Source organism: Phoenix dactylifera, chromosome 18, assembly GCF_051530095.1.
Source record: "Phoenix dactylifera cultivar Ajwa chromosome 18, Ajwa_hap1_PhDact_Kaust_v1.1, whole genome shotgun sequence".
NCBI lineage: Eukaryota > Viridiplantae > Streptophyta > Magnoliopsida > Arecales > Arecaceae > Phoenix > Phoenix dactylifera.
Window position 1 is genome coordinate 19783248 of NC_143207.1, and position 23585 is coordinate 19806832.

General features: G+C 38.5%; 3 protein-coding genes across 5 annotated transcripts; 1 reads left to right on the top strand and 2 right to left on the bottom strand.

Annotated features, from left to right (window-relative positions):
* Window positions 1-3643: 3643 nt before the first annotated feature.
* Window positions 3644-10614, top strand: LOC103705186 (pentatricopeptide repeat-containing protein At1g62350). 3 transcript variants are annotated; one of them, XM_088714218.2, is made up of 5 exons: window positions 3644-4036; window positions 7552-7650; window positions 7726-8784; window positions 8944-9772; window positions 9916-10614. In XM_088714218.2, the coding sequence occupies exons 1-3, from the start codon at window positions 3680-3682 to the stop codon at window positions 7960-7962; spliced, it is 693 nt and encodes a 230-aa protein (XP_088570344.2). In that variant the 5' UTR covers window positions 3644-3679; the 3' UTR covers window positions 7963-8784; window positions 8944-9772; window positions 9916-10614. The 3 variants fall into 3 exon arrangements, with proteins under 3 accessions (XP_088570344.2, XP_088570343.2, XP_088570342.2); XM_088714217.2 differs by having other exon boundaries at window positions 7552-7897; window positions 8508-8784; window positions 9916-10516; XM_088714216.2 differs by having other exon boundaries at window positions 3645-4036; window positions 7552-8784.
* A 338-nt stretch (window positions 10615-10952) lies between these two features.
* On the bottom strand, window positions 10953-11579 carry LOC108511214 (heavy metal-associated isoprenylated plant protein 28-like). Its single transcript, XM_088714219.2, has 2 exons — window positions 11501-11579; window positions 10953-11372 (listed from the first exon to the last, which is right to left on the bottom strand). The coding sequence occupies exons 1-2, from the start codon at window positions 11577-11579 to the stop codon at window positions 11185-11187; spliced, it is 267 nt and encodes an 88-aa protein (XP_088570345.1). The 3' UTR covers window positions 10953-11184.
* LOC103705220 (uncharacterized) lies at window positions 11321-21828 on the bottom strand. The gene is made up of 4 exons (XM_008788855.5): window positions 21158-21828; window positions 14679-14992; window positions 11501-11573; window positions 11321-11372 (listed from the first exon to the last, which is right to left on the bottom strand). Exons 1-2 carry the CDS (start codon window positions 21487-21489, stop codon window positions 14710-14712), a joined length of 615 nt encoding a protein of 204 aa, XP_008787077.5. The 5' UTR covers window positions 21490-21828; the 3' UTR covers window positions 11321-11372; window positions 11501-11573; window positions 14679-14709.
* Between the last annotated feature and the right edge of the window lie 1757 nt (window positions 21829-23585).

The following is a 23585-nucleotide window of genomic DNA, read 5'->3' on the forward strand; positions in this document are numbered from 1 at the left end:
GATCATAAACCCTAAATTTTATTAGTGTCCATACATATCTTTCATACAAGAACCAACTAAAAAAGAATAAAGTTAAACTATTAACTATTATTAGCTATTTAAATCTTTCTTCTATAGGATGTAATCGGTATCATCAAGAAACTCTGGAAACTGAAATAAAGTCTCTTGATGGCGGTCTAAGATAGCAACTACAAACGAGCTTGACCCATCATATGGAGATCCCTGAACATTGTCATCCATTGCACCCCACCACTCATCAACCAAACTATTCTGGTCCACCCTTGCACTCCCCTCCATCAATTTGGGCTCACTCTCGCCTTCATCATCGGGTAAAAATACATCTTCTATGAGAAAATCGCTCCACTTAAGCTCCGGCAATATTGGCAGTACCGTCGTAGTGAAGGAGGAAGATGCTTCACTAGAGGAGGTATATGTGACTATAGTGATAGTGCTCGCATCATGAAGTTGTGGGAGGAGATTGCTCGTCGATGGTTTTCTTTCAGGGAAGGTCGGATGGATGATCGGTGTGGCTTTGGAGAGCAAAGTATTCTTAAGGTCTTGGTCTCGGTTGTTGATTCTGGTGCTACAAGGGGAGTAGTCTTGGTTAGTGTTACTGTTAGTGCTTGTAGCAGTGGCAGTTGCTGGGAAGCCACCAATAATTTGGATGATGTCGGAGATGGGGCGGTGGGTGAATGAGCTTCTTTTTGAGCTTGGTGTTCCAGTAGTTTTTGACATCATTATCAGTTCGGCCGGGAAGTTGGCTAGCTATCATGGACCACCTGCACCAAAGGAAAAGCTAGGTTGATGAAAGTTGAATTATTTCCATGTTTGATGTGGATCATGAATTGTTCTATAGAATGTACATGAGATGTTAATGCCCCATCGTATGCATGCAATATAACGGTCAACCACTTGAAACTCTGCCTGTTCTATATGTTTATTTTGCTGTGTTAGAAGTCACATGTAATTCTAGCTTCAGAAAGACAGCCAAAAAGCCAAAAAGAAGAATTATTGTGATTCTAGTTTTAGGCCATAGTTGGCAGACACCAATCCTTGCAGGTATTGCTGCAGCAAGTGAGACCTAGAAGATTCATACAAATCGAAGATGCTGGGTTGATATCATTCAACGACAAATTCAGCCCAATTCTATGTATTTCCCAAATAGGACCTAACTTTGGCTGGAAGTAATTCCTGTAACCTGGATGTGTAGGCTAAGATTCTCTTTCTATTAATTCAAAACTAATCATTCTGGTAGATTCAAGCCCAAGTTGTATAGTTAACCATCATATATATATCCTAATCATGAAAATTTTCTACAGATAGAATCACAGGAGGTTTGCACCTTTTAATCCCATATCTACAGTTGGTTTCATTTGTTGACATTATTGTTGGAAGTTCTAAGCTTCATTGTTTGGCACGACAGTTTTTTTTTATTATCATTATTTTGATTAGTTGTACTATTATTCAAGGTTTTGGGCACCAAAAAGTTCACGACCATGCATGACAAAGCTGTGTGCATGTACAAAGTAAATACAAATACATAACGATGTATATATAGTCTTCAGTTTTTTCTCCTCCCTGCTCCCCATCATTACAATTCTCTTGACTCTTCTTCTCTCTCTCTTTTCCTGAGGTAAAGAGGGAGGAAGGAAGAAGCTTCCCTCCCCACTTATTTTTTAAGAAAGAATAGAGCAACCAATTTGTCTAGACTCATCCTATGGTTCTATGATCACTATTTTAATTCCCTGTAAGATTTAGTTCCTTTCCATCTCCAACTTCGTCGCATGCTGTCTATCAATTGCCAACATCAACGCGAGATACCAAAACATAGCTTTGATTTCACCAATCATATTTTGTTAATTTGCTTCATCGTTTATCTTATGACCACCATATTTTGTTAATTTGCTTTGATTTCACGAGATCAGGCCATTGAGACGAAAACAATACAGAAAAATAAATATAATAAGTAGGTCCAATACTACAATATATCATTGGTGATAGAGCACTCTACGTACCTGCTTCCTAAGGTTGCATGGAGCTTTATAATCTCCTCTTCTTCTTGAGGAGTAAACCTCTCGTGCTTCAAATCAGGATTTAGATGATTAAGCCATCTATTTCTACAACTGCTCCCACCTCTACTCAGTCCTGGAACACCTCATGCATGCAACACATATCACCGAAACAAAACTAAGAATATTCAAAAGTTCCTTACGAGACAAACATCATGCCATCACTATCTATTTTGAAGAGAAGACGAAGACTCTTAGGTATTGACCTGCTTTCTCTGGAACCGAGTCCCAGTTTCCAATCCCATGGGTGGAAACGTAGGCAAGTAGCTTTTCATCCTCCTCTGCCGTCCAAAGACGTCTCTTCACCTTCGATTCATCGTCGGACGGAGGCCTCCTCATTTTCATACAATATAATTAGCCTGGTAGTCGTCAGGCTTGCGTCAAAACATCGGGGAAATTAAAGAAGAAAGAAAAGCTTCAGCCTAGAGGGAGAAGTAATATATAGTGCTGTAAGCCCAGACCTCTTTGGAATCGCTCACACAGGTGGCGACGAGGGATCTTACGGTGATACCCCAGGATCAACACTATTACGCTTGACGTACCGTGCCTTGATGTGCAAGGACGCATGAGTTTTATAGAACCAAGGAGAGATTAGTTTAAGAAAGAATGGACCAAGGTTGGGCATTGACTCTCATATTACCATACTAAGACTTACCAATGACAGAATCTTTTTCTAAATAAAAGATTGTAATATTCCAAGATAGGTAACTTCATTGAGTTCCTCTCCTAAAATGTTGGAATTGGACTCTAAGTCCATGTTAGACCTTGACTTGGACCCAACCATAGCAATGACTCAGCAGCGTGATCTTCAAGGGCAGAGAAACAGCGGGGAATTAGTTTAAAAGTTTTAAGAAGAGATGGGCAAGAAAAGCATTGAGATACGGTGCACGAAATCATGGACGTCCATGAGTTCCACGTAAACTTCCTATAAAGTTTAAACTAGTGCCGGCTCTTCAAGTTGTTCAAAAATTAAAAATAAAACACATAGCATACGTGTTCATGCATCCTCTGTTATGCTAGCTTATTTTTATTAAGGATGGTAACGTTCAACTATTTAATCTATTTAACTTAGTTCAACTTATTATACATCAAGCTATATTATCTATTTAATAAAATGGTCATATTTGAATGTGAAGAGTTTTTCAAGTCAAGCTCAAAAATTAAAATAAAAAATTTTTGAGCATGTTTCTATATATATATATATATATAATATTTTTATTTATAATATATATTATTAATTTAATATTATAAAATATAATATAATATGATATTTTATTTTATTTTAATTACAATTAAGGCTCTATTTCACATTTGAACTTGAGCTCGACTAGTATGGCTTGGATGATATTCAAGTCTGGTTAAGTTGATTCAAGTATTATTTTTTTAATTAAGTTGAGTTTAGATTTGAATATTAAAATTTAATCAATTTTGATTCAAGTTTCGAGCTTAAATATTTTGAATCTAATTGGCTTGATTCTCTAGCTGCTCGACTTAACTCGATCCCACCCGTATCACTATAGTTCAATATTTTTCTTCACGTGTCAGGCACGTGCAGAATTCTGGTATAGGTAGACGCGGAGATTAACCGAGCTGTTGGCCGTAAGCGAGCCATGCACTCTGCTGTCCTTTGCGCTCCTTCTCTGTTGCGCCCCAACGCCAAAACTCAAACCCTAGAAGATCTCCATGGCCGGCTCTGGATCTCGGAGTGGCCTCAGACGCGGAGACCGGGGAGGATGAGGGTTATCACCATGAGAGACCGGAGCAAGAACCGGAAACCCACCCAGAGGGGGCGGTACCTCAGCATCGAGGCGATCCAGGCCGTCCAGGCCCTGAAGCGGGCCAAGATCAGCGGCGACGATTCGCTGGATCGCGTGCTCGAATCGAAGGTCCGGCGTCTGATCAAGGCGGATACGATTTCCGTGCTCCGGGAGCTCCTGAGCCAGGGCGAGGGTTTCCTCGCTCTCCAGGTCCATATTTCAACCTTTTGATCCCCAAATTCATTGTTTTCTTTTATATTTTCTTATGCTGTTGATAAATGATTTCGTTCTTGTTCAACTTGATGTGACGAAATGAGCATTGCGGAATTCCATAAACAACATTCATATGAACACCTTTTTCTTGTCATGTGGGAAGGAACCACTAAACGGGCATCTTGCCATGATTCTGTGAAACGCGGATAGAATAAATATGGATCCACCACATAGACCATGGCCTTGTTTGGGGTTAAGTTGCCTTCTTCCAAGAGGAGGATTCTATTTCTCTTGAATGCATATGTTCATATCTGCGGATTTCTAACAACAGTTTGACGCGTTCCATTCTCAATTTGACATTTTCCTCGTCTGGGTTATTGGAAATGGCTAAAGAGCATCGAGCATGATATGTCCTTAAAGAATTAGCAGATAAACTAAGCAAGCCACTTAACGTGGGCCTCGTTTCTCTTTCGAAATAAATCTTAAATCAAACATAGACATGAATGAGTCTTAACCAAGTTGGGGGTTCGATGCATAAATCAGATATGTACCAAATTACAATCCACTAAATTTGAAGATGTTGGATGAACTCTTTTAACATTACATCAACCCTCTAAATAGGTGCTGTGTACCTAAGACAATTTTGATAAGAGTCCTCCAGCGTGTTGGCTGGTAGAAGAACTTGTTATTTGTTATGCATTTTATGCTTACGCCACTAGGTTGCAACTTTCTGAGGTTTCTACCTTAGATAGAGTGCAGATAGCAAAGATTCACCGAATATTGTGTTTGACTAATTGATTTTATGCCTTCAAATGAGTAAATCCATACCTCCACATGTTATCATTTTAGTTTTCTTCAAGAGCCATCCTATGTTCCCGAAGTTCAGAAGATATCTCATCTCAACTTTGAAGGACTGTTTGGACACCTGAACTAATTATCCATGGATAAACGAACATGAACAGGATTTTACAGTTGAAAATAAGTGAAAAAAATAGAGGAATTTGAAAAGATCTAGGGAAGTGCTGGTTCGCTAATCCCAGTCCTTCAGGGATAAGCGAAATAACCTTCCCAGCAGTTTAGGTTGCCCCAAAAAATAAATCAGGATTTTAGGAACCATGTGGTGCACCTACCTCTCCAACTCCTCCCTGTCTCCTTTCCAAGTAGCTCTGGCATCCAAACAGGCTGTAAAGGATTCAGTTACTAAGATGTGTATGTGCTGGATGTGGACATGAAGCTAAACTAGGTAAAGTAGTGATAAAGCATCACAAATGTCATTTTTCCTGGATGATTGCATTACTTGCTTATTTATGTGTCTTAAACACAAATGATCTACCCATAATGCCAGAAACATATTCTAGGTAAACGCAATAATTTCATGTCTAGTATGTACTATGGATGTAGATGTCATGTTAGGCCTAAAGTTACGAATTAGATTGAAACCTAATACATAACACAAATCCGTTTGTATAGATCCAGTTCAATCAATTCACAGAGCATTGTTAACTAAGAATAATGTTCTAGCACATTTATACTAATAATAATGCAAAGGTGATTGCTTCCAATCATTCATTTTGCTGCAGCCATCATTAGATCACTTTCTTGGATTTGATAAATATACCCCCTTTACAGTCATATCTCTTTCCAATGCCTCCTTCTATTAAAGTCCCTTTCATGCATCCCCTTTACAGTCATTCCCATCTTTAATAAGTATATCCCGTTCATTCATCTTTTTACCCTCATCAAGGAGAGAAAAAAAATAATCCTATGGATCATGGAATGCCGTACCGGTCCGTACCGGCCGGTACGGGCCGGTACGTACCGGTCCGGTCGTGGACCGGTACCGGAACGGATAAAAAACCGGTATTTTCCGGTTTTTTATCCGAACCGGCCGATACGGGTGCGTACCGGCCGGTTCGGGCCCGTACCGGCCGGTTCGGAGCCCATACCGGCCGGTACGCACCTCGTAGGTTCGCACCGGTACGATTTTTTTTTTTTTTTTTAGAACCACAGCGCCGCGCGCTGTGGTTTTTGAAACCACCGCGTACCGGCCGGTACGGGACCGGTACCAGCCGGTACGTACCGGACCGGACCGGTACCGTACCGGTCCGGCCGGCCACCGGTACGCCGACCGGTACCGGTACGGCGGACCTTGCTATGGATATTGATTGCCAATTGGAGTTTTGTTGTTGGTAAAGTAGCATTCAATAAAACAGAATTGTAACCTAATGCCTAACACAAAGCCAGGTTGTATAAATCTAGCACAATCCTTTTACACCTTATCAACTAAGAACTTTGTTATAACATACTCATACATTTCATAACACAAAGGGGCGTGCTTCCCATCATGCATTTTGCTGCTGCTGTCATTAATTAATTTGTTTGATGTGCCTTAAGAAGAAGTCATCTCTCTCCTATCCCTTGTTCTAATGAAGTCGTTATTTTCCTCTCCCTTCTTCTCATGCCTCCCCTTTACAGTCATTCCCATCTTTCATAAGTATATCCCTTGATTCACTGTTTTACCCTCATCAGGGTGAGAAATAAATCAATATAGCAGCAAACACTGTGGATGTTCATACCAGCCCACATGAAAGTGATCAAATCTATCTGAAATCAGTTGGGAGATAATAATTATTCAATCTTTTCTCCTGTGCAGTTGCATATGCCCAATTCTATCAAATATGTAATGAGATGAATCGTATCAGTTAATTGCGGAGTTGCATATACCCAATACTCTCAGGTATGTAATGAAATGGAATATAGCAGTTAATTGTGGATTGCAGCATTCTGCTTGAAATTGAAACTTGGCTCGTCTGATTTCACCATCTTGAAAAAGGAATAATCAAGTTCAAACATATCATGGTACAGCTCATCTTATGGTGGCTATCTTAATGCATTCGCCAATATTCATTTCAGTGGCAAGTTATTATAACAAAATGCATGACTTGTGAGTGTTGATAAAAAAACATGGTTCTTGTATTGATGCTATGTTTAAATTGTGATGATGAATTCGCTTGACCATCAAGCTTTATTTGTATCATCTCTTATCAACAGGTATGGTATACTAGGATGCTGTTATTTCCATATATGAAGACGTGCCTATTGGCTATCGTTTTATTTTAAACTTGAACATTTAAGTACCAAGATGTCTGTACCTACCGTATCTTACCATATTTGTAAGGTAGCGGTACTAGTACACCTTTCGGCACTGCTTTATGTGGACACATGGTACATCAGCTCCTTTTTTATGTGCTGGTGCCAAGAAGTGTGCATCATGCTGCTTTGTAGTGTACCAATATGGTATTAATGCCAGTTGTTCAACCTTGCTTGGACTTCCTGGACTTCTTTTTCTTTTTTAATGTATATGGTCTATGACAATGATCAGTATAGACTTGTTTTTCATATTACATTGTTTCGTTTTTTCCTTTTTCCCACTAATAGTATGATAGACAAGTTGTTTTTTTCAAGATGCAAGCAAAGTGCACTGAGATGTCTCTGGACACTCTTCCTAATAGGTTTTTGAAGAGGTTCGGAAGGAGCATTGGTATAAGCCTCGTTTATTGGCGTATGCTGACATGATCAAGGTGTTAGCAAGCAACGATTTACTTGACAAGGTTGAACTGATGTGTTCATATCTGAAGACAGAGCGTTTGGAGGCTGACACTGAAGGTTTTAATTTGCTTTTAGAGACTCTGTTGGAGTTTGGCTTCACACAATCTGCTATGGACTGCTATCGCCTGATGAAGCTGTGGAACAGTGAGCCAGATGAGTCTACATTTAGGATATTGATAAATGGACTTGAATCCAAGGGAGAAATGGATCTTTCAATTGCTTTAAGACAAGAAGGAGAAATGTATTTTGGTAGGCCTCTGGAATTTTTAGAGAAAACAGAAGAGATGGCATCAACTGGTGTAGCTGAGTCTTAGTGCAGAAATTTTTGTTTGACCATTTAGCATTGGCTCGTCTGTTTTAGTGCTGTTAATGCACTACCCTCACATTGTTAAAGATCCATATGCTGTTTATAGCAAGTTTATATGATAAAAGTGTCAAATGCAAATCATGCTTATTCTTTAGTTATTTAATATATTTGGTTCCCCCTGCTTTGAGAGTTTTATCATGGAATTTATTAACTTGAATATCATATAGTTTTTATTTATTATTTGTCTTTTGACACTTGTTCAGTTGGATTACTAATGCTGCCTCGCCATATTGAAACCTCATCTTTAGGGCTATAACATTTCAGTTTTGTCACAGTTTACGAGGCAATAGTTGCCCATGATTTAGATAAAGATGACATTACTAACGTGACACCTAATCAAGTAGCAAAATTCTGCATTTTTGGCAAGTATGTGCATTCTCATCATGTCCATTGCATAAGCAAGCAATTGGCCAGCTTCTCTCTTCATGCATAACTGCATTGTTAAATAAGTACGTGGATGGATCTGATGGATTGTTTTAGATGTTCTTTCAGGTGTAGGATCTATGGAACTCCTGAAGTTCCAAATTTTGCAAGTGTGGCAATAATTTTTCGAACTGAGCCATCAAAAAGGAGGAAGAAAGATCCTGTCGCAAAGGAAAAGCTAAAAGCCACCCATTTCAATCACTGCACAGTTTACTGGTCCTGTGCAGATGTTGGTGCCTAGCTGAACAAGTACCCAGGGCTTCGATGGACATAGGATCAGTGAACTGAAGGCTGATCAACATGGGTGTTCTATAGCAGTACTTTTTCGCAGAGCAGAGGAAAATCGGTAAGTCACTTGTCAATAACATGCAGCATGTACCCTGTAAGCTTAAGGGTGGACTGCCAATCATATTTTAGTATGTTATCTCTGTATTGAATATAAATATGACATTATCAAGTATCTGGGTCATCCACTAGTTAATCATATCTGGATCTTTGATATCAGGTAATTCTCATCAAGCTGCATAGAATGCGATTCCCTTCGAGCTGTGGGAACATGGACTGGCATTTGAAATTGTCCGCCAACTAGCTGCACTTTGCAACACATTCCCTACGAATTGGGATGTTGTTACACAATATGCAATGGTGAGGGCAACTGGACTCTAGTGCAGGCAGTGGAGGATTTCTTCCACTCAGCTGGGAACCTAGTGGGTGTTGCACATATTGAAGCAGCACTTGGCAGACCCCCAAAATTCTTACACTTATGGATCGGCAATCGAGGGAATGGAAAAGCACCAGTGGTCCTTGCGCCAATGGAATATCCTGCTCCCAATGGTGTGGTTCCTCCATGAAAATGGCAGCATGGGCTATCCTGTCTGTTGGCTGACTGGGAAACCAAGGATCTGAGCTGCAAGAGGCAGGGACTATTCATGCTATCAAGCCCTGCTTAAGCTATGTAATCACAGTATCTGAGTCACCCTCAATCCAGAGTTTAGAAACCAGCTACTTGAAGAATGAAACATTCCCAACCAAGCTATTGTAAAACTCTGACTCGAGCGACAGTTAGCAGCTGGGGGAGACAACAGAAGCAGCACCTGCCTGGCATTCATCTAAATTAACCCTGGAAAAGCCTGGCTGAGGGGGTACCTGATGAACAATACGGGATAACCAAAGGGAAGAACCCAAGAAATCAAGCAGTTTCACAAAAGCCTTCATTCTCCTCCATGAAGGCTTGCACCATCTATAACTTTAGACACTGAACAAGATTATTATTCATCAATCTCCATGCAACTACTGCTGTTTCTTTAGAAATGATTGATGGATCTGCTGAAAAGGTAAACCAAGTTTCATCATTGTCCCCATTTTCAGGGTTCCCATTCATATGCCAACTAGGGTTTAAGCGGTCTACAATTGCGGGCTCGCATAGGCTGCATTAAGAGATTGCCTTCAAGCAAGATTGTTTTATGTCTTATTACAGATTACGTGCATCATGGAGCTGAAGCTTGGAGCCGAAGCTTATCACATCAATTGTTTGAGCTGATTGACTCCAGCAATGGGATCCAGATTTTCAATAAAAACATAGCAAAACTGTGCAAATATTATATGATGATTATTGAATATATCCATAAAACTGGTAAAAGCTGTCCTCCGGTCGTTAGGAAGCTATACTGGTTATTTGACTTCTTGTGATATAAACTATAAGATAAAAAGGCCAAATTGGAAAGAGAGAACTTAAATACGTCGTTCAAACTGACTGGCTCCCTGTTGAAAAACATCAAGCATAAGTCTGCTGCTCCTTGATTTCTTTGAGAAATAGAAGGGAAAATCACGCAATATGGATGAGAAAAGAATTCTAGGAGAAAGCGGACACCGGCGTGAAGGAGATGGGCAGACCAAGGGGAGGAGGAGCAGCGGTCGAGCGATCAGATGTCCTCTCCTCGTGAGGGCCTTATCACACAAGTAACTCTCATAAATTACAGCAGTCTTATGCCATGCTCTTCATAAATATACTGTGATTGAAGCTATCGGATGGATTGTTTGTAGATCTATTTAATAGATTATTTTGTCCTGTGTGTCATGAAGTTGTTGGTGTGGATGGAAGGGTATTTTTTTTTTGATTTGGCGATCATGGCTGAAATTAGAGCCAACACTAGATAATACTATGTGTAGTTCAGAATACATTCCATGTATACCTGATTGCATGTATCATGTATTCTTAGCCAGGTGGACGATACCATGGTACAATTACTCGACATCGAGAAAAGCTACTAATGGAGTGGACCAGGAGAAGCTAGCATAAGCTACAAAATGGTATTGCTTCATCAAAAGCTAACAACTGGCCAAGATGGCACTCATGCTTGGCTCTCAAAATCTGATGCTGCACGGCAAACATGCATTTCTTGGGGTATGCGACGGTAGGCTCCTGCATGCTCTTTTTTCATGTCTCTAATTGTAGGCATCTCATGAAATAATTAGAAGCTCTTGAACCTAAATCATATATTAAGCAGAGACAGCTTAGCAATAGTATATGTATCTTCTCTCTTCTCATATTATAAACTCGAGTTGCAGTAAACATGCTTTGGCACAAGGAAGAGGGTAGTACTAAGACGGCAGAACATTAAATTCTGCCTTCTCAGAGATCATGTAACAGTGAACATTGGTAGATACGTGCTCATACTGCAAAACAAACAAAGGAACAAACAAAACAAAGGTATTCATAGGGTATCTGCAGGAGGTGTTAGATTCTCTAGAAGAAGCTGAAGTTGTTGATCATTAGGCTTGCACTGGCGTAGGCACTGAGTATCTCGTTCTGCGGGGACCAGAACTCTGCTCTCAACCCCACTCTCCTCAGGGCTTTGAGGATTTTGTTCCTGTGTGCATATCCTGTGACCACAACTTTCTGAATGCTGGCCTCCACCTCAACCTTCTCTATCCCTGCGAGTCACCATACCGCTGCCCCTTTAGTGTTACAAAAGATCATTAAAGCTCAAAGTGTAGATGCAATTTGTGAGTGAGCTTCAAGATTTCATACTACCCAAGCAGGGAGGGACAGTCATTCACACCTTTTACTTTGGACAGGCATTTCCTCACTCTCTTTTCATGTAATGCTACCATCTCCACCTTGAGCTCAATAGTCTGCATCACAAAAGCAATATAGACATGAATCACCAATAAGAATATAGCTTTAAAATCATCGTAATGGTTCTTCTCTCATCTTGTCTCAAGAGTAATGAGTTATAAGGAGCACAAATGATGCAGCACTCAAAAGTGAACAGATCTGTCATGGAACAAGTTGATCGCATATATTATTTTAGACACTATCGGGTGAATGCTAATGTAAAATGATGTCAGGAAATGTCAAAATCTTGCATAGAAGCAAAGAAAAAAAATACATTTTATAGTAATCTAAAATTTGATCTTGTTAACTTAGAAGGAAATATTACTGAGACATTTCATTAGAATATATATATATGTATGTATGTATGTATATATACACAGCAGGCAAATGAAATGAAACTGCCGAACACATGGGACACCACTCAAAAATTAAAAGCAAGACCATCATATATAGGAAAAGAGGTTGTTCTCAAATGGCAGATGAGATAGAAATGAATGGAAGAACAAAAAGATTCACTAACACATTATCTAGATTCACTAACACAATGGCCACATTGCAGACCAATGTCTTTCATGAGATTGGCTTGTATGAGTAACTCTGGGAAGATTTTAGCCAAAGGTTTAATGATGCTTTACCATGTTAGAAAACACCTCAAAGCTGGAAGAGCTAAAGCATACCTCCATTTGAATGCTGAGAATGGAAGGCGAGACGAGCAATGACGGAACGTTAGAGAGAAGCACAAGCACAAGAAAACAAGGGCATGAAAGCAATGGGAATGAAGGAGACGAGCAGGGCAGTGCTTGCTTATATAGCAGTAGGAGGTGAAGAGGCTCAATTTGTATGAACAAAAGGAAGAGTTGGGATGCAGGAGGGGGCAAGGTGGGTCTGTAGATTCTGAGAGTTCAGTTGAGGAATGACCTTCTTTTGGTTGCTTTTCCCAAAGCAAGGCATGGTGATGGATGGAAACAAGCAAACGGCTGCATCGAGGTGGAGAGCTCAAGGATCTAGGCTAGCCCTGAGGAAAAGAAGGGAGAGGGGGGGGGGGGAGGGGCGCGATGGGTGATGATGAGTGGGTTGGGAGGGCGTTGACGGGTCCAACTTGGCTTTTGAGTTCCTTGGATTGGGATAGGAGGACAAAAAAACAGTTGAGGAATGTCCGGGGTTTGCAGGAGGAATGGTAAAAAAGAAAGGAAAAGGGAAAGAGGATAAAGAAAAAGAGGAGATCCATGAGGGAGAAATGGACCATCATGCAAGTTTGGTATTTTTTTTTCTTGAGGGGTATTGCTTAGGGTGTGTCTAAAGGACTACTGAGACATCGAACTTTGACATAATTTTATCAAGATACATAGGTCCAACTTTTTCTGCAATTATTCTTAGAACATTATGATACCGTGCTCATGATAAGAACTCAATTATTTTATCAATCCAAATTGAGCAGCTCGAGGACCAAACTATGCCATTTATGATTATGGTAACAGTAAGCATTTGGTTTCATATAATGAATATATTTAAAATTTTTATGTTTTCAAAATCTAAATTTGTCGTGGATTGATATTCTTCGTCACAAAACTTGAATTTGTTATCGATGAAGATCTCAAGCTCAAAGTGATCATTTTTTTTAATAGAATTTTTGGCATGAATATCCTCCTAAATATCGAATTTTGCATAAATATCTTTTCAAAATTGATATTTGCATATGTACCCTCATAAAATACTTATTTTGCTAGTCTATTTTTTTTATTCTTATTTTTTTGCATATATATCCACGTCATCTAACGCCGTTAAAAATTAATGGTTTCAAATTAAAATAACTATAAAAAAAGAATGCAAGCCATCTGATTCAACATGGATGGTCAAGATTTGCCTGCCGGCAATCGTCTGTAGCAAATCCTATGCATGGCTCGTGCGGGTAATTTTGTAGACCTTAGGGCTATTTCATGGTGGCATGAATGGCCGTGCGGTAATTTTCTTTTTAGAAATTTAGGGACATTTTCCAAATGTCTTTCTCCTCCCTTTGCCCAATTCATGCTCTGTCGGAGCTGGCGTGCCCCCCCTGTATTTCGTGGGGGATGGAGAGGAAACGGCGGGGGCGACAACGGCCGGCGGCAGGGTGATCTGTAATCCAATTTCAAGGTTCAACTTTACCGTTTACCCTAAGGGCTCGTTTGGTTCGCAGAAAAAGAAGGGAAAAAGTGTGATCAACGGGAAAGTAATGAGATGTCTCTTGTTTGGTTAGAGTTTTCAAAGGAGAGAGACGGAAAAGTTGTATTCCCATGGGAATATAATTCCCACATTTCATGAAAAAGTCTTTCCCATGAGAAACATGGGAAAGTTACTTTCCCATGAGGCAGAAATCACTCTATTTTTATTTTTTTCCAAAAAGACCCTTCAGCATTAAAGAAGCATTAAAGAGGCATTAAAGACCTAATTTTTATTAAGGGCATAATAGGAATTATACATAACTTTCCCAGGAAAGTGGATGGCCAACCAAACATAAACACTTTGGAAATTTGTCACTTTCCCATGGTCAAACATGCCAAAAATATTTTTCTAGACATCCTCTTCCTATGAATTTGTTTCTCAGGAATCATATTCCTATAAGGAAAAATGCTTCCCGCGAACCAAACGAGCCCTAAGGGGTTTGAGCAGAAGTCTCGGCTAAGTCAGCTTGGCCAATATAGGTTAAGTTGGGCCAAAAGGTTAGCCAAGCCTGCTGGTTTAATTGGAGAATTTGCTGAGGCCAAGTTTTATGGATCTTTCATAGATTTTGTTCATTGACCAATCCAGGCTATGGCTTGCAGTTATTGCAAGTTTTTCTGCAGGTCTTCCAGCTGAGTCAGGCATGACCCGCAAATCAGCCCGGTCATTTTACAACACTCATCAGTGAGAAAGTAATGACCAAGAGCTACCTCCCACAACATAAAAGATCAAAAACAAGAGCATTAACTCAAAAATCCAGCTTATTCACAGTATGATTAATACTCTTCAATATATTTCTCTACATCTCCCAAAACTGGTTCATGCAAAAAAAAGTTACCTACCAATGTATAGAATTATTAAAAGAAAATCTGAATTTAGCAGGAAAATCTATGGGAAAATAACCAAAAAAAAATATACCGAACCTGATCTGTGAATTGTCTAAGGGAAATCAACTTAGCCAGCGATATCTGTGCTCGGTAAAAGGTCCTTCCAAGCAACGAAGTTCATTAAGCTGGCAGGGCTATTGCTGTCGTCATAGCTATTCATTTTCTTGAGGCCTTTTTCGCTGATGCTGCCATCTTCTTCATCCTTGCTGCAGATCATCTTTGTGAAGCTATCCAAAGTGCCGTCACGATACGCGAGAATCCATTCTCCTTCCAATTCCATCTCGCATTCTCTCATGGGACGATAGGTTCTGTCGATGTCTCCGTCCTGCGCCTTAGTGAGAGACATGGTCCTGAAACCAGTATAATTACACCATCACAGTTGAGGTTTAGAATAAAACAGCTTTCGGGGCAGAAACTTAATTATGCTGATACAAACAGCCTCTAATCGTCGTCAAAATAAGACACTTCGCAGGATTTATTAAGGAAACTAACTTCAATCAATAGATAGTCATGATATAATAATTTTTCAATTATATCTTCTTAGAAAATAGCTTGTGAATTGTCTAAAACTTGTTCCCAAAGTCCTAACAAAGCCCAGAAGTGTCATGTCTTTATTTGCCTTAATATATAATTTCAGCAAAAGCCGCATGTTATTGATCTTTGAATTATTCAATTTTTTTGGTGGAAATATTCAGGTCTGTAATCCCAATGCAAGCACTTATAAGTCATAAAGAACATAGAACTTTATATGGAGAGGTATGTACAATAGCTGATCTTCTTTTGATCGGAAAAGGGTTCGATAATGATGGCAATGATAGTAGACAAACTCTTTAAGGACCTGAACCAAAGAAATGCTCTTTGATAGAATAAATCTAAATAAGCATGATGAGTCTGAGATATAAATTATTGAATATAACTTACAAGGTATAAAATACCGATATACAAAATGTCGAATGTTATAGGCGCTTTACCTGTGCTTAAAAGTTGTCAAGGGGAATGAGCACTGTGGTGGCAACTAGGGTGGCAATGGATCAAGACAAATTTGATTCAAGTCCAACTAGGACAATAATATGGAAAACTCTTATGCATGTTTCACCCGAACCGACATCTGATCGAGACCATCCAACTTGCGACTTGACCTATTTTGACCCGCATCTTACTCTATGTTATGGTCACTTGATTGGAGATTGGCCCAACCAAGGTTGCTTAACCTAGCTCTTGCAATTGTTAATGACCGAATTCCAAGATGAGCTGAATCATTGGTATCAAAAAAGCAACCTTCTTATAAAAATCTTTACCCCAGAGTTCTAATCATATCCGAAAGAAACCATGATCTCATGACTCAAGTCAGATCAAAGCTTTGCCCTATATCAAAAATTTCATCTAAGATCGAGGTTACAAAATTCGATTCATACCTGACCTAAACTAGAAACACCTGGATTCAAATTGAGCTTCTACCGAACCAGTTTTTGCCCTCCTTAGTAGTGCAACTCATGCTAACGGCACCACAACAAGCCACTGTAATATCATAACAGCCCCATATTTTGAACGTCGAACTGGATCTAAACTATTCACTGTGTGATAGATCCTATCCAATCAAATGTTATAACGTGTATTCCAGAAAGAAAATTCTACTGAATCCTGCATGCAATATGATACGCCACTCCAGCTTCCTTTTGAACGAGACATGAACATATCAGATTTGGTCCGACTCAGTAATCTATAATGATAAGCCTGGGCTGCTATCTGTGTGTGGAAGGTGGTTTATCCCCCCACAGCTTTGGCAAGCTTTCCGGGAGGCTCGCCTCATTGAGGTTTATAAGTACAGAGATCACTCTTTTTGACCACCATGAATGTATCGAGAAAGAGAGAAGAAAAAAAAAAGCGGCAATGGCTTGATTTAGCAAGCACTTTGATCGTCGCCTGCTAAAAACAAAAAAAAAATGAAAAATGGAACGGAAAAGCCGGAAAGGGGCAGCCATTTCAAAGTTTGAGCAATCCCTCCTCCCATAATTTATTCCTGAATACCAAAAATAAACATATAAAATACAAATAACAACTTAAAAGATATGAACCCATACATTTAGATATTGTTGGCCAATGGCCCCCACAGCATGCCTTCTTAAAAAAGAAAAAATCTAAGCATATAATAAACCATAAGAAACTAAAAAAACGTATCCTAATTTTTTTTTTCTTTTTTTTGCATGTATACACCTTTTTTGCATTTTATCCTTCAAAAATTAAAATACAAGTATGACCAATAAGAGTGATGCACAACGATGATCTGCTCTCTTTTACCCAACCTTAACAACTTTTGCATTTATAGGTCTACAACTTAGTTGCAAGCCGACTGTGAGTTGATTACTAGCTAATATATCAACTCTTACTCCATAATCCTTCTAAAATCTATCTAGGTCTCCTCTTTCTAATTATTTCTTTCTTAGGCCATCTTGGCTCTTGTTTTCTCTTCCAAAGTTTGAATCCACTTTGACATACTCTTCAACAAATCCGAAGCAACGGCCACCGACCTTTCCTTTCTTCCTTAATGATGCCCCTATCATGATATTTTGATTACCTCCAACACAATAAGAGCAGCATTAATAAAAATATTTTTCCCTTCTTTTTACAAAAAAGGAAATATATTGGCAACACAACTAAAGAGAATGTATGATGTACGACTCAAACTTAATGCCCACTAAAACCGCGCCTGCTAGTTTGGCCGCCCAATGGATGGGTGACATATGTAACATGGAATTAACAGTCGAGCGAACCTCCGATCGAATAGCATGGACTGTTACAGTTCGACGCAATCTTGACGCACTAGATAAGGACAGGTGTGACCATCTAGAGCGGCAAATAAAGAAAGAGTATAACAACTTGTTCAATGATCACAAGACTAGATCGCGACGGATCCTCACTCTCTTTTCTATATAAACCAGGCCAGAAAACTCTAGGTATGAGATTTTTCACCTCGCTCTTACCTCATCACTCTCCTCAAATCTCTATTGTTCCTTCCCAAAAGTCTGTCTAACTTAAGTATTAGAGGGTTTCTTGCCGGACATGTTCCGGCAACCCCTGATCACTTATCTTCAGTTGTAGATTAGCTCTTATACTATGTAGCTCCAGTCGAGCCCAGCTAACCAGTCTCCGTCTACTAGATCACCAACCGCATTAGGTCAGATTTTGGGCGGCAACATGTGATAAGGAATAACCTAGTGGATGGGAGGCTTCTCCTCCTCCTCCTTTAATGGCAACAATAAAACATTTCTATTATTTGAAAATGTTGAGATCTTTCCTCTTCTTTGTAAAGGTCAATATATTTCCTTATTTGAAACCCGATCAAGGACAAACAAGGAGATTTGATGAGAGAGATTCGTATGATGTTTCAAGATTAAGAGATATGCAAAATCCCCCTCTGTAACTCAAAAAAATTAAACTATGATCAAGAATCAACAATGATTATTGGATATACTTGGGGCATGCATGGACGTGTGAGCACCTAATCTAGGGATATTTTATAATCAATGCAAGTAAGACTAAGAAACAATTTATGCTAAGGAGAAGTTCAAGGGAGGGAATGCTTGAGAATCAATTATTTGATTCTTTATGGATAAGAAAAAAATCAACTCTATATTGAATTTTCTAATCAAGATTATTTTCAACCTCCAATTATTTTCAAAACTCTGCTTTCCCAAAACCCTATTTTTCTCAAGACCTCCCAAAAGCCTATCACATAAAAAGTTATCCCATGAATGACTTATCGGACATCCGAACTGGCCTTTTAAAGAAATGAAATGGGCAGAGAGTAATAGTATATGAAACATATATTACAAAAGCCAATTTTGGAACAGGGTAGCTAAATTGGAGTGAAACTGATTGATTTGCACAAATTGGCAAAATCTAAAACAAAAGGAAATTTTAGGTTGGTCCTGGCTATAATTGATTTGTTTTGGTTGGCCAAAACTTGAAACCTTGTTATGTCCCCCCCCAAAAAAAAACTTGTTCAAATAAGGCAATTAAGAACAACATCAAGAACAACTCCAGAAATTTTTCAACGACTCAGGATGTATTTTCACTATGCCATTAAAAGAAACAAATTATGTGTAATAAAAAGACAATGTGCATAAATAGTGTGTAATGCAAAAACACAAATACAGAGGAAAACTTAACAAGATGTCCTCTATTCAAGCTAAGACAAGAATATATATTCATTTTGATGAAGATAGATTGTAGATGTCAGAATAAAAATAGAACACATACACACAAATGAGAGCAAAGAGAGTCATGTTTGACTAATTGTTGTCTAGCTTCTAGATGATGACCCTAGAGGCAGGCACATTTTGGTTCTATCTACTTTTGGATTCATCCAAGATAACCCCTTAACCTTATTTATTCAACCAAATGATCTCTCTCCCAAGATAGGATGGGAGAAAAAGAGATTTTACAAATCAACATCCAGTCAACATCTTTTTTTTCGTTTTCCTTTTAAACCTAGTTGAGGTAAGCACATAGATAAGCTATTTCATGAAAAAAAGTGATACGAAATTGTTTTAATTTATCCCTCCATTCTTCGAAAAATAATTTCAGTTATACAATTTAGCTTAGTTTCACTATCATCGAATGAAGACAACCTTATCTTGCTTGAAAACTGGATGGCATCCTTGCAAAGTTGAATCAGGTAGTGTAAGCACTGTAAGGAACGGATATCAGTATATCCATATTTATATTTATTTTATTTGATGAACACGAATAGGGATGCGGATGTTAGCCATATGCAAAAATCCATATCCATGTTTGTTTTAAATAAACAAGAGAACAGATCAAATATTGAAAATATAGATATAAATATAGACCTAAAGGATAATTAAACTTTATGCCCATAAAATATAAAATATTACTAAGCGAAAGGTAAACCAAGATAATAATATGCTAATATGGTCACTTATTTTCTGTAAATATTCATAAATACCATATAAAAGAATCGGATATTTGGATACGAATTAAATAGTTAACTATCAATATTTGTATCCATTTTTCTTCGATGAATACAAATATAGTTACAAATATTAATCGACTGTTCAAATTTTCATCCGTATCCAGATAGAGTTGGATATGAAATAAATCCGAATAGATATAATTCAATCCACTTTCACCCTCTACACCCTAAATGAGGGTGTTGTCATGTGTTATCCCTATAATAACTCTCAAACAAGTCAATTTTAGAGACGGACCCACTCATCCCTGACAGTTTGATCAAAGTGGGGATAAATAGAGATAGGTGGTTTCTTAGGCTTGGATACCTTAGAACTAGCATATCATCCCCTATGCATTTACAAAATGACCAAAAAAATATTAACGAACAAAAGATAACCACAAAATTGAGGGCAATATTATCTTTTCATCCAAACAAATTCACTAAGTTATATGTTATCTAAAAGTGAAGAGAATGGCGGCAAAAGAGCAGGTGTCATTTGGCATCACTTCCATCTTTTTTCTATTTTTTAAAAATAAAAAAATTATTTCTATTTTTAAATTTTTAAAATATAAAAATATTTGATATAGTCAATTATTTTTAAAAATAAATATAGTGACAATAATGAACACAATGGTAGTTGTATTGGAGACAATGATGGTGTTGACGATAGATATGATGGTAACATAGAGAAGTCGGAGATGATAATGGTAGTTGTATAGTGGAGGCAAGAAGATAATGATGGTGGAGATAGTGATGGTAGCAGCAGCAATAGTAGCAGTGGCAGTGTTGGTGACAATGGTAGTCACACAGGTACCAATATTATGGTGGAGGCAATGGCTATGATGGCACTGTGATGGAGATACAATAGTAGTGACAGTGATAATGATGGTAATAATAGTAGAGGTTCCACTAAATGTGACTTAATTGGTGACAATAGCAACAATGATGCTGCAGCGATCGTCGTGGCGGTGAGGGTGACAATGGTGGTGATAATGATAGTGGTAAAAATATAAAATTTTTGTTTTTAAAAATATTAAACATAAGATTCTTACTTTTATATTTTCTGAAAGTAATGAAAATAGTTTTAAAAAATTAAAAATAACAACAGTAATAGCAAATATATATTTTTTATCTTGACCTCTTTATTTTTTAAATAAAAAATAAAAAAATAAAGTGATGCCAAGCACATCCTAGGGCTACCCTTTTCCAAATATTCCATTATTCCCGCCGACCGGTGATTCACGTTGTGTGGAAATTGCACAGAGCGAAGTCACGAACGCGGTACACGCAGTTGACAATCACCTGAGACCCAGCCTCAAAATCCGCCGAAACGAATCACACGGCTAATCGGCAAGTGGGCTCGTGACGGCCCGATTTTTCGACCTTTTATCAACGAGTATTCGAAACCGCGACCTACACGTGGACGGGCTTTCCTAGTATCTACCAAATTGAGTGGCTCTTCCGTAAATCTCGCCGAAAGCCATGGGCAAAGACAACATCAAGCATGAGAGAGTTAGAGAGAGAGAGAGAGAGGGGTGACCTGACGTGGAACAGTTCGGGGACGAGGTGGGCGCCGAGGTAGAACTCGAGGGCGAGGAAGAAGGCCTTGTACGCCATCAGGTGCAGCCCGTCGATCCTCGGGTACGGCAGCCGCGGCCGCGGCAGCATCTCCCCCTCCGCCGCCGCCCGGTACTTGTACTCCTTCCACGCCGTCCCACCGCCCCCCGGCGCCGCCGCCTCATACAACGGCAGGGGCACGAACCCCGCCGCCAGCATGATGGGCTCCAGCTCATCGTGGGTGAACATCGGCCGAAACGTCCGCGTGTGCCACAGCGTCAGCTTCTTCGCCACCTCCTCCATCGCAGCCTTCATCTCCGCCGTCAGCCTCCCCCGCCGCCCTGCCGTCGCCGCCGTCCTGACTCCGATCACGCGGGCGCCACCGCCTCTTCCCTAATTTTTCTCTTTCGTTTGGATGATTCTGTTTCTTGTTCTTCTTGGGTTCGGACTGGGATTAGATTTTTTTTCTTTTTCTTTTTTTTTTTTGTTTTCTCTTCCTTTCTTTGTTCTCCTTTATTTCGGTTTCCCTTTGTCCTGTTCGTTGCTATTACGGGAATAAGGGTTTAGGGGTTTGGGTGTCGGAAGGACGGGAACGGGATTCGGGGATTAAAAGTTAAATCTAAGGGGAGAGAAGGATAAATACTAGGGGGATGAAGAGTCGGAACACGGAATTCAAAAATCTGCGGCTGGAGTTGAAATGGAAAAAAGGGGGCCTGCTTTTATTTTTTTATTTAAGACAACTCTATATTATTCTCCTAATTTCACATTTCGAATCGATTTTGTTGGTTACGCTCGACTAATCTGAGCAACCGCTATATAAAAAAAATAAAAAAAATCAACTTTTGTTTGTTTTAATATGGAGAGAGGCTGCGGTTTGTTTTGGATTTGCATTTGTGGGTCCTAATTTTGTTGGATGCATTTGATTTTTGTGTTGTATTTTAAATATGAAATGCCAATTTATGCTAAATTGAAACAAGTATATAATCCTAGTGTATTCTACTTCGATAACTTTTTGAAATTTTAATTTTACAAGCCAATAGATTCAATTTGACAAAGCATATAAAAAATAACTGAATTTTCCATGGCAAATTGAAAATTTAAATTAAACTTAAATTCATTCATTTATAATTCTTCTGCTCTATAGATTAACAATATTTCTTCTTATTTAATATATTATTTATACAAATATTTTCAACATAAAAAAAGAAAGACAAGGAAAGTTCTAAATAATCATTAAATCCACATAAAATGTACATATCATAAACAATCCATGGAATATAATCAAAGAAATATACTCTATAAATAAAGAGACGCAATGGAGAGAAAAAAGAATATAATTTGTTTGGAAGTGAATTCAATGCAAGAAGGCTGGATTTAATGTAGTAAACCAACATTTGGAAATTGAAAAGATATATTTCCTCAAATTCCAAGGTAAGTAATCAATGGCAACCAATAATTTTCCAATCGCTTGAAATTCAGCCAAACACAACAATAAGCTTTAATCCTACCATTGATATGGACACATACATGAGGAGGGGAGAAATTTGCACAATATAAATATATGTATGTATGTAGTATAACAGATAATAGGTTTGAAAGCCATAATTGGAACGCAAGGCTATATGTTTGGTGGGCCCATGATAATGAATGGGCTCCATTGATGGTTTTAAATGTATTGTTATAATTTGGAAATTTGGACTTTGAAAGAAATATTTTTGGTCCTAGGACAAAAGCATCCAAATCTTACTTGGGTTGAATCATGGTTGAAACACTTTAGTTTGTTACTTATGTAAAAAAAAAAGTACCTACCTTCTAATCGATATCATTTGGTGTTCGACATAAAAAAGACTTATTGCCACGTATTGAAAAAGTAGCTAGTCCGTTGCTCTAAACCTCTAGTTTTATTCAGTAATTATTGATATGATAAGAATGTCAATTCTCTGCAAACATGTTAGAATGTTGTAACCCACTACCAAGTTTTGCTATATGCACCATCGCGTGACATCAGCAAAGAAAATAATTGAGGAGGAATGACTAAAGCAATGTCCGAGTGGTTCTTACTTACACATGTTAATCATAGCATCCTTCAATTTGGTAAATTTTTTTGATGATAAGCGAAGCAAAATTTGGTAAATTTTTATCTTTCAATATAATTTATAGAAGTTTTGGCTCTTAAAGAAGTATATCAAATTTCAATATTATTCTTATCTTTAGCTCCCCGTAGATTTTTGTGGTTTGTGAAGCTTTGGCATAGGCTAGAGTGAAGTTTAGGGATTCTAGGGCATATTTAGGGATCTAAATGGCTGAACTAGGGTAGTTTGCTCAAATTTAAGTTTGGTAAGTTAGACCTAACTGAGCGAGTTGAATTGAAGCAAAAGTTTATCATTTCTCACTTACTAGCCTTAGGAATG

Excerpts from the sequence above, each read along its gene's own strand:
- LOC103705220 (XM_008788855.5), bottom strand. The coding sequence starts at position 21,489 with ATGAAGGCTGCGATGGAGGAGGTGGCGAAGAAGCTGACGCTGTGGCAC. Across the intron at positions 14,993-21,157 it reads CCCGAACTGTTCCACGTCAG|GACCATGTCTCTCACTAAGG; the intron begins GTCACCCCTCTC and ends TACTGGTTTCAG.
- LOC108511214 (XM_088714219.2), bottom strand. The coding sequence starts at position 11,579 with ATGCAGACTATTGAGCTCAAGGTGGAGATGGTAGCATTACATGAAAAG. Across the intron at positions 11,373-11,500 it reads ATGCCTGTCCAAAGTAAAAG|GGATAGAGAAGGTTGAGGTG; the intron begins GTGTGAATGACT and ends GGTGACTCGCAG.
- LOC103705186 (XM_088714216.2), top strand. The coding sequence starts at position 3,680 with ATGCACTCTGCTGTCCTTTGCGCTCCTTCTCTGTTGCGCCCCAACGCC. Across the intron at positions 4,037-7,551 it reads AGGGTTTCCTCGCTCTCCAG|GTTTTTGAAGAGGTTCGGAA; the intron begins GTCCATATTTCA and ends TCTTCCTAATAG.